We start from the raw sequence: 11,154 nt of genomic DNA on the forward strand, positions 1-11,154 counted from the left end.
ATCTACTGACTATGAATGATGATGTTACAATAAAGCACCAAACCACCATCATAAACAAATCCTAAGGTAAAGACTACCGTGCATCAATTATAGATGTTTTCCAACAGAGTGTAATCAACATTTTGGTCCCTTCGTCTTGGATTCTGTTGCTCAATAGATCATCCACCTGAGTGCTGGTGTTTTGGAAAAGCAGGCAGGACAAGTGTGTTGTTATTGATCAGTCTGGGCTGGGCAGCCAATGCTAATGGTGCAATGATCCTGGTATTTTTATTCGTGCTGAATGGGTAATCTTTTGCATTTATGTCACTCCACGTTTTGTAAGTAATGCTATTCATGTGATTACAACCCTGCATGGTATCGTCATCAGTCATCACCTATCAACATTAATTTGAGTATTTTTGACCCTTAACAGCAGCCATATTTCATGAAGCAAATTTGTTTTACAGTAAATGTAGCCTATCATAAAGAGAAAATTTAATTCTAAGAGAATTAAAGGCTTGTTTGATTGACAGCGGAAGCTGAGATTTTCTGCTGAGAAACAGATAAAAACACAAAATGTTCATGACACAAGATCAGAAATTTGCTTGACACAGTCTATTGTCATTCTTTCCTTCTTCTTGCGCTTCTGAAACTGCAGGTTTCAGCAGGCAGCAGTGCTTTGACGCACTCATCAGTCATGATTGATTAAATAGACTTGATGAGCTTGAGTCATGATTTAAGCTTCCAGAGCCTGCTGAGAGACAAAAACACTGCTGTGTGCTGGCGACCACTTACAACAGTCACTAGCTGCCTCTAATCCGCCCAAAAATGGACTTACTTGACATTTCAAGGTCGTGTAAACTCACAAGTTTAAAAACGTACCATTTTTATGCCATCTGTGACTACCTGCTCATCTGCTCTACAATACATTTGAATCACATTCACTGTATGGGTAGTACACTGAGTTCATCTTTCAGGATTAATCACCAGTAAAAGCATTTCATCTGTTGTGTTAAATGTCTAGGCCAAACATTACTGAACATTTATACAGTTTCAGTGTGGTAATTATCAAAATTATGGAAGTATTACAGAGTGGGATGACGAAAGCGGGTCATGGACTTCTTTTAAAGTACTCCCAAATTAACTTTCCTATGCAACTAAATTGTATTCTCAGTTCCATCTACTGGGAAATGTGTTTTTTCCCGTTGTTTGCAATCTATCGCGAAGGCATTTCTAATAATAATACACCTTTGCTTTTCATCATATTGCTTTAATGTCACTCGGTTTCAGCCAACTAATCATATATTAGATGTGGTGGGACTTGTCACTGTAGCAACATAAAAAAAGGAGAGAAAGCTTTAAACGTTTTATGACAGGGTCAGTTTTAACTAAACACTACAGTTTTGGTGGCTAAATGTGACCAAGAGTTTTGTATTTGAGGAGAAGAATTTTAAATTCTATTCTGAATTTAGAGGGATTCAGTGAAGACTTACTGTTTGTTGTTTTCTGTCAGACATTTGGCTGCAGCATTTAAGACTGACTGGATATTTTTCAGCATTACTGGGAGATCTTGAAAGTAAGTACTTACAATAGTCCAGCCTACAAATAATGAATGTACAGACGCATTTTTCAGCATCACTGTGATTCAGAATGCTCCTAATTTTGATAATGTTGCACAGCTGAAAGAAGGTTGCCCTACAAACATGCTTTACATGTGAATTGAAGGACATATCCTGGTCAAAAATAACTCCAAGATTCATCACAGTAGGACTGCATGCCAAGGCAATGGCATCTGGAGTAACTATCTGGTTAGATAATGTGTTTCTGAGGTGTTTAGGGTCAAATACTGTGACTTCAGCTTTGTCTGAATTTAATGGAATAAACTTCCAGGCTATACGGGCCTTTTTGTCTTTAAGACATGCTTGAAGTTTTAGTAACTTTGCTTTATGTGACATTACGCAAATAGAGCCCAGTGTCATCTGCATAGCAGTGAAGGTTTATGCATATACAAGGTGAATAGCATTGTTCTTTGTACAGAACCTTGAGGAACTCCAGAACTAACTCTCGTCTATGGGGATGAACAGTTTCTGTCATGAAAAAGCCTGAATCTATCTGATAAATATAATCTAAACCAGCCTAGTATGGTTCCTTTAATCCTAATGAGCTGTTCCAGTCTCTCTAATATGTAATAATGCTGTGATTAGTTGTATCAGCCACAGGCCTTAGGTCTTTGGTGAATTTCACCGGTGTTGCTTCTGTGCTATGGTGCAACCTGCATTTATCACCAAAGCTGCATAAAATTCTCAAACATGACCCTCCTGTTTTCTGAGATGTTGTCACCTGCTATTTGATAATCCATCAAGCACTTCATCTGAGACATACTGAAGCCTGAAGGTCTAAGAGATATAAACAGCTAAGTTTTTATGTTAAGTTTGAATGGAATAGATCATTCCTTCCTGAATGCTGACAGGAACATAATAAACAATGAGAGTCAAGGCAGACAGCCTTGACTTTGTTAAAGCATAAAGCAGCCATTCAGCAGTTCAGTCTCAAGTTCATCTCTTTGTATTACTGATGGGCAATTATATTTCTCTTTTATGTATGCTTTGTACAGAGCTATTGATCACTGGGTTCTTAGTCCATAGTGTACCTATATCATGCAACATCCAGACAACAGGATGTAACAAAGATCTGAGCTGCCTTCATTGACAAACTCAGTACAAATCAATGTTTCCCAGCAGAACATTGCATTATAACAAGATGAACAGTGTTACTCACTTTACCTGTCAGTGGTCATAATGTTGTGGCTGATTGGTGTATAGTCTACCAACAACTGTTAAATCTCACAGCAACAAATAGTAAAGCAGTTTTTTTTTTAAATCATTTTTTAATGTGATTCTTCATACATGTACTACTCTGAGATGTACAGTATTATAGAAACCTTATCCCTCAAAGACTGATTAGTTAAATCAGAACGATTACATTCATATTTCAAGAGAAAAGTAGTGTGAGGTGACATACCTCATACTTCAATACATACCTGTGAGCTGGATTTAAAGGAGTGCTTTGGAGAAAGGTTTACAGCACTGGTGCTGAGGGGAGCTGTGCTGCTCAGAGGAGGAGTGCTTCGCAGGGTCTCTATGACAGGAGCTGGACCAGAGGTAAGACCGGATAGAGCAGGTAGCACAGCCACAGCACCTGGAAGCGTAACTGCAGACTTTTTCCTTTTAGCAGGAGGGATGAGGGAAGCAGGTAAGCTAGTTGGAACAGGCTCCTTCTCCATGGCACGATACACAAGATGCATGGCCTAGAAAATTGGAAATCAGATAATTTATTAACTTTGCTTTTAAATCTATACTATCCTCTTTCTTATAAAATCCATTATTGCGATCCCAGAATTACTCTTGTGACAATGAAACTTAAAAAATGCAGTTAACAGCCCAGCTTACCACTGTAAATTCTTCTTTATCCAAGTGTCCATCTTTGTCAACATCACTTAGATCCCATATCTACAGAAACAACGAGTAAATGCTCAGGATTTGTTTGTTCTGAATTCATAAAATTACAGAGTGAGGAAGGACTGTGCAGTATTGTATAGTACATTACCCTTCCTAACACATCCAGAGGTAGTTTGGAGTTTACCAAAACTGGCCTGACTTTATCACCAGAGAGGAGTCCATTTACAGGGGATAGACTCTCAAAAATTCCCTTAAACTTCCCTTTTTCATCATGCTGCAAAAGAAAAAAAAATGTTAGGTTTAGGTGGTAAGCTTGACTTTCTTACATCCTCAACAATGTTCATGAAATATTGCATTGACTCACCCTAATTGCCCACCATTGTGAGTCAAATGTCATCATTGAAGCACTTAATAAAAGACAGTTTGTGTCTTTCTGCAAAAAATAAGGTGCAGATATGACTAAATCAAGCGGAGCAGAAAATACACTTACAGACTGTATGAAGAGGAGGAAAAGACGGTAAAAAACGCAACTTCTTCATCACTTTCTGAGACACTTAATGTCCATTAATAACAGCAATTTTAACACTTACAAATTTAGGTGCAGCAAAGTTTTGGTTGAGGTTGTTAAGACTGATATGATTTCCACCCTGTGCTGATGCCACCAGCCTCAAAGCTATGAAGAAACCCTGCGAAAGAGGAAGAAAGCAGAGCAAATCTGATGATTTTGTGCATACATCAGCATCTCCAACAATGACAAATTTACAAGGAAATTCTCTGTTACCCGTTTACCTAAATAGCTTTTTCTTTCTGAATCTGCCAAATCCCAAATCAAACAAAAGTGAATAAAAAGGAAACACAGTTTAGATTCTTTTAACTGAATATATGAGAATACATTCTGTTTGAATGTAGGTGAATTTGTGACCCACCTTCCCCAGTGTGCTGTCTGACAGCCCAGACTTTTTAAGGAATTGAGCTGCATCGCCAGCTGATATTTTGCCCGTATTTCCTGGATCCAACTGCGAAGATTAAAAATATAATAATAGGTACAAGGTCAAGACAGCAGAGATAACTATGTTAACTGAGCAGTATTGCATGAACTGTTTCAAACACATATTGTACAAATTTACTACGGATCTTACATCTGGTTTGACCGTCATATGCAAAACTTTGTTTATAGTCACTCAGAAAATCCTGATCAAAAGTTTCGCCTTTGTTATTTGTGTTTTTTTGTTTGTTTTCATGCACAATATTTGTTAATTCTATAAAATTAGTCATTAGAATGACTGTGGATTGAACATGTGCAGTATTATTGACGTAATGTCTTCAGGTCTTTTTACTGACAAGAACGCTCTTTAGAAAAAAACAATAACTGTAAAATCACATCTTTACAAAGATACTATATTTGTACATGTAGGTTCTGTTTTATAGAAGTATTAAGGTATTTTCCAGGTATTTTAAGGAAACTTGGTAGTTTTTTCTTTTTTTACTACACATCATCATACACTGACAGTATTTTATCTTATTCTATCAGTATCTATATTTATATATCTGCTTCTGTATGTAGGGAAACCTGTTAAAAAGCAAGATGTTAAACCACAACAGATGTTCTCTGTTTTTCTTTAAGGATGCTCAGATTGTGTACTTGGAGGAACTGTAGTTACCATCCAAGATGATGAGCACTGTTGGAAAACTTCCGTCTAAACTAAAGGGAAAAGAATGGAGAAGTTAATTGTTCTGGAGTAAGAAAGGCTGTCCAGCAACCAACCCAAATATCCTGCAAACTAGGAAAACATGCATCAGTGACTCTTTGATTAAAATGAGTTTAATTTGGTCAAACAGTAACTACATTTTACTACTTACATTTTAAATTTATTTACACATTTATTGCCTCTGTTCTGTGTATTTAAAAACTATGAATTTTTGTCACTTGTTCACAGCCAAGTCAGTCACCAGAATGCTCAGATTTATTTTCATGTTTTTTGCAGAATTTTGGTACAAATGCTTTATTTTGGAAAATTTTTAAATGGGACGTGTAGAAAAAAGCATTGAATAGAAGTTATACAGAACAAAATGTGAGTAAACTGTAGGAATTATTTTAAGTTGAATTTATTAATTTATTGAAAATTGATTATATAAATTTACATTTTTAAAAAAATTATATAAAAAATTATATAAAAAATTCTTTATATATATATATATATATATATATATATATATATATATATATACACACGTAAACTTTCAAATCAAATTACCAGTGATTTTCCTAAATATTAACTAAATGAACCCATCCTGTGATGAACTCTGTTTTCAGTCATCATCAACTCCTCGGCAGCAACAAGTGGAGCACTTAAACACCCTGGAGAGGAATTTTCGAAATCTTCTGCAACGTTTCTTTTTTGTTGTTACTTTGATGACATCTGAGGGATCTTCTTGCATGTTTTGGTTTGTTTTATCCATGATATTTTTTGCAGGTTCTATATTTGTGACAGTCACTTCTTGAGGTGGTCTGTCTTCACGGATGTTAAGGCTTGCTGCTGTAATTCTTTTGTCCTTGGTGACACCATCAGATACAGATGGGTTCTCCAGAGGAGCCGTCAATTCGCTCATTTTTTCTTCTTGATGAGTGACTGCAATAATTTGATCTTTTGTTCCACCTTGATCCAATGAAACTTCTGTCGAGCCTTCAGTGTCATCATCTGAGGTGGATGCTTCTGAAGCTTCTGTCGAGCCTTCAGTGTCATCACCTGAGGTGGATGCTTCGTTCGAACTTAGAACTTTACTTGAAGTAAATATGTCCCCCATGTCTGCCACCCTCGGGTCGCATCGAGCCATCAGCAAAAGTGCTTGTTCCCTGTATTGTATGAAAAAACGGTTGTTGACAAACAAGTGCTTCATTGTAATGAACCGGTGGCGAAGAGCTGCGCTGGGGGTGATCCTTTTTTTTGGATCCATGTGCAGCATCTGCTTGAGGAGACTTAGGAAGGCCTTGGTGTCTGCTTCCTCTGCGGGGTCCATGTTCTTTTTGAAATGGTGCAGCATGTCATCGATTCTGCTGAACTTCTCACCAGCGGCAAGACACTGGGTGTCTTCCTTCTCTGTTTCCTGTTCATATTCATCAGGTGTTTTCATCCTCCATGCCTGACCAGAGGAGTCATGAGACTTTGTGAAAAACCGTCTCGCTTTTTGTCCAGCCTTCAAAAGATGGTCTTTGGGTTGCCCCTGCATATGAACCATTACCCTTAATTGCTCATATTCTGACTCCGTTGGATACAGGAGTTCACCAAGGAACATGTATGCCAGGACATCGCCGAGAGACCACATATCTACAGCTTCTGTGAGGGGGAGGCCCATGATGACCTCAGGAGCTCTGTAGCCAATGTTCTGAATAGTGTCATATTCCGCCAGTTCAGACACCTCAATCGCGCAGCCAAAATCAATTAACTTAACTTTAAAGAACTCTGAGAAACAAAGATCAACAAACACTATGTTTTCTGGCTTCATGTCAGCATGAACTAGACCAATGTTTTTTAGTCCTTCAAGAGCCACCAACATCTGCTGAGCGATGGGTCTGATTTCAGCCGCATTTAGTGGCCTCCAGTTCCTCGATTCCAGAAAGTCAAAGACGTCTAAATCGAGCATTTCAAAAATCAGACAAAACCGACCCTTGTACTCAAAATGCTCAATAAACTTTACCACGTTGTGCGTGTCTGCATCAAGTTGTTTCAGTTTACATAAGCACTCAATCTCGCGTTCAGCGTGTTCTTTGTCAATATGTTTGCGGAACATTTTTAGAGCAACCACCTCTTCTGTGTCAACGTTCATGCATCTAGCCACTACCCCGAAGCCTCCCTCTCCCAGGAGCTTTTCAACGTAATAGGAGTTTGTGCTCCCGAGAATAACAGTGTCTGGTATCAACCCAGATTCCAGCTCGTATGCCATTTTGGGCAAAAAAATCTGAAGTTGATATATATTATAACGATAATATAATTTTAAATACCGCGCGTGAAACTTGTGTGTATGTAGTTCTACGTACCACGAGTGAAATCGTCAGAAGAATAGCGATACTTTCCCACAGTCCTTCAATCCTAGAACGGCACTTCTCGTCTGAGCGGCATCTAAACTTTCGAGCTTAATTTATAAGCTGTGCTCACTGTGATGTCACCACGACGTCACCAGCCTGAGTCCACATATGGGCTATGCGTGAGTCACGTGTGATGACGTTATCACGTTCTGATCAGAACGTGACTTCACAGTCTGAGCATTTGTTGAACATTATTGATTTTCACTGTTTTGTTTTAAGTAAAAACCCCTGGCATAATAAATGTAATGTTATTATGAACATTCAACTTAAAAAAAAAAAAAAAAAACACAGTCTGAGCGTTCTGAGCAGAATGTGGCTGTCATTTTCACTGAAAACAACTTCTACATGTAACATTGATACGCAAATGATTTTTTTATGGGTTTAATGAATGATTGAAGAGGAATTCTAAGTTAGTGTAGACAGATAATGCATGGAACTGAATAAATACCATCTCTAATACCAACAGGAGAAAATGTGAGAATGTGTCAAGCCTTTGAGTGAACCCAGATGTGATCAAGTGAAACCTGACAAACTCTGCAAAGTGCCCCTACACCAAGGATGTTTCAAGTTCCTTGAAAATGTGGGAACGTCAAAACAGTGCTCACCTCCGTCATATTCATGATGCATCTGCGATCCCCAGAGCTAAGAAGGTGCACAACTGCAGACAAATGTGGAGCATCTCAGACACTATTATTAGAATCAAAATGACATAAAGATGCAGGTTGATTTTTAAACTGACATGGAGAATAGGTTTATAGATACACAAAATGCACATATAAGCACTTGGCTATAGGAAAGAGTCGCATGTGAGAGCACGCTGCTCGAACTGCAAAGTATCTCCTTTATTACGAGTTTGTAGGAATAGAAAGGCATTCCTTTTTTAATTTTGAATTATTCATTCCTCTTAAGTGGGTTATCAACCATTTAAAGAGGCCCCTGTGTGTGTATTTTGTGTGTTAGTGCAAAGAAAACCCAAAATAGGAAAAAAAAAATCAACATTTGTGTTCCATTAAACCCAATATTTAAAATTTTAACATAATGCAGATATGAGTTCTTGCATTTTTGATGTTTTAAAGTAAGTTTGGTTCCAATGTTTCAAATCTCCTCCACACATCACTGTATGCAACATGATGTAGGTTGACGTTGCTCTCATTTGACCAAGGTTTAGCACTGGAGGTGAATGTCCAGAGAGAGATCATCTACATGCACTGTTCATACAATTACAAACCATGTTTCAAACCTTCAAGGAACCTAAGAAGCAATACAAAAAATAACAATAGTGTGGATCAAAGCATCTACCAAGCAGATGTTATCAAATCTGTGCCCGTTGTTTAAATCAAGGTGAAAAAATGAGTTTTTATGGATACGTGGTTAATTTGAACTCATTACTGACATGTTCTAGAATTATAGCCCTCCCCTGCTCCTAGTCCCTCCCACCAGAGATTCAAGCAAAGGAGGCGAGGAAGAGATGTGATATTTAACACACAAGAGCAGTGTAAAGTATTTAATAGTTGTGGCACACAAAATAATGCCACACTAAAAAAGAGTGGCATATGTTAATATTCAGTATCATACATGTCAGTCCTTCTTCCGACCTGTTTTCTATGTTCCAGCTGTGTTTCACAATGATTTTATGTCATATAGGTGCAGAAAAGACTTAAGGACTCAGTGAAGACACACCTGTGCATCTTCACTCACAGCTCCTCAAGCAGCCTCCTCGATCCTCCAGAGTCATTTTAGGAATTGAGATGTTCTTTTTTATGATGCACCGAGATTGATTTCTGGGTCACTGGCCAGAGGACTGAGGATCGAGGAGGCTGAAATTAATGAAACGAGATGAGCATGAGTGCTTCTCGTTTACAGCAACCACTGATCTGTTGTGTTCTCTTGTGTTCTTCACCAGCAGCTAATTCCACTCAGCTGTGCTCCAGCCTTCTGCCTTCAGTCAGTGGATCATCTCCTCCAGCCTGCCGGCCCTCAGCCTCCTCTGCTCTTTTTCAGCAGCTGGTTTACACGTGCAGTTTCTAAATATTCAGGGACACAACCTTGTAGAGAAGAGATCTCATATGGAAAAGAAAGAGAAAAAACTTATAAGAAGTAACATCAATTCCAGTAATACATTTTTATGCTTTATATGTGTTGTGCTTATAAGTCTCATACTATGATTTACTCCTGAAAGTGGAAACTTTCGCATTCTTGTCATACAGCATGGTTAAAAGAATTAAGTATGAAACAGGTAAAAACTATGTATGTGTTATATAAAGAAAGTGCATGACAAATGATATTTTCCATACATGCTTCATATAAGCTTTTTAGTTTTAAACTATATGTCTGTTTTAAAGACATATATATTTCATATATGAATATATACAATGATATATAGGTTTTCTGCATGTAAAGTGTATAGAATTTGCAGGGAAATTATGCTGTTTTTATGTGCTTTATATAAGTTAATTATATGTCATGAAATTTAAATTACCTGAAACAGGTGTAATATACCATTACATACAGTTTTTGTACACAGCAGTATATGTCAGCCTATGAAATCTACAATAGCAGCATAAAAAACTCATACTTTTAGTGTATGAATTTATAGAAGTTTTATATAAAGTTCTTATAGTCAAAAACATATGAATTAAGTGATATTTGACCCTATACTGACACAGTATTGATACTGATAGATGGAATTTAATACCTTTTTTGAGTATTACCTCGAGTGGATACCATAAAAATGAATGTTCTTCCAAGAATATTGTATTTATTCCAATCAATCCCTATTGAGAAACCAGATCATTATTTTATAGAATGGGACAAAATTATTTCCAGATTTGTATGGGCAGGCGAAAAGCCAAGAGTAAAATTTAAGACCTTGGAACTCTCAAAAGAAAGTGGAGGACTTGCTCTGCATGTCTTTTGGATTATTACATGGCAGCACAACTGCGTCCATTAGTGGACTGGTGCAAATTGAAATTTAAGGTGTGGTGTAACTCGGGTCTTACAATGCATTATACTTTATTCAAAGAAGGGAAAATGATGAGCTTCCAGGATCTTAAAGACAAATTTAGATTGTCCCACCAGGATCATTTTAGATACCTACAAATTAGAGATTTTGTCACTAAAACATTCCAACAGCAACCAAATTTTAGTAAGGGTGAAATTCTTGAAATATTTCACAGTGCATATAAAGATGTTTCTTACCAAAAAATAACATCAAAGATATAAATCGGAATACAAAATCATAAAGCTCGTAGCTCATTACACATTAAAACAAGATGGGAAGCAGAGGGCAACCTTACTCTTACAACAGAGGACTGGGAAAGAATTTGTAGACAACAGTGGTGTGTTACAAGCGCTCCTTCCTGGAGGGAGTTTGTTGGAAAAATCTGACTCGTTATTTTTGTACACCAGCTCAAAAATCTAAATATTCACACCAAACCAGTTGTTGGAGGTTGTGTGGACAAAGCATGGCAAACCATCTTCATATCTTTTGGGGTTGCCCTTATGTTGCTTTTGACTATTTTTTAAAATACATGATTTAATTGTTCTAAACACACGATATCTTTCAGAAACACATTTCTGCCCAGTACCCACATTTTTGAACAATGACAAGCTTTGGAGAGGACAGAATTAAAA

The 11,154-nt window shown here is 37.3% G+C and overlaps 1 protein-coding gene across 3 annotated transcripts in view; it reads right to left on the bottom strand.

The window, feature by feature from the left end:
• LOC111566816 (epidermal growth factor receptor substrate 15-like 1) overlaps nt 1-7,579 on the bottom strand; it is a 26,293-nt gene extending 18,714 nt beyond the window's left edge. For 2 of the 3 annotated variants that reach the window (XM_055014616.1, XM_055014614.1), the window contains exons 1-7: nt 7,474-7,579; nt 4,364-4,453; nt 4,028-4,123; nt 3,802-3,870; nt 3,586-3,711; nt 3,429-3,488; nt 3,020-3,286 (exon numbers count right to left, since the gene is read on the bottom strand). In XM_055014616.1, the coding sequence (XP_054870591.1) occupies nt 3,020-3,286; nt 3,429-3,488; nt 3,586-3,711; nt 3,802-3,837 (489 nt within the window). In that variant the 5' untranslated portion in view covers nt 3,838-3,870; nt 4,028-4,123; nt 4,364-4,453; nt 7,474-7,579. Of the gene's footprint in view, nt 1-3,019; nt 3,287-3,428; nt 3,489-3,585; nt 3,712-3,801; nt 3,871-4,027; nt 4,124-4,226; nt 4,251-4,363; nt 4,454-7,473 lie in introns of all 3 variants that reach the window. The other variant, XM_055014615.1, reaches the window with a different exon arrangement.
• Between the last annotated feature and the right edge of the window lie 3,575 nt (nt 7,580-11,154).

This window comes from Amphiprion ocellaris, chromosome 10, assembly GCF_022539595.1.
Source record: "Amphiprion ocellaris isolate individual 3 ecotype Okinawa chromosome 10, ASM2253959v1, whole genome shotgun sequence".
Classification (NCBI taxonomy): Eukaryota; Metazoa; Chordata; class Actinopteri; family Pomacentridae; genus Amphiprion; species Amphiprion ocellaris.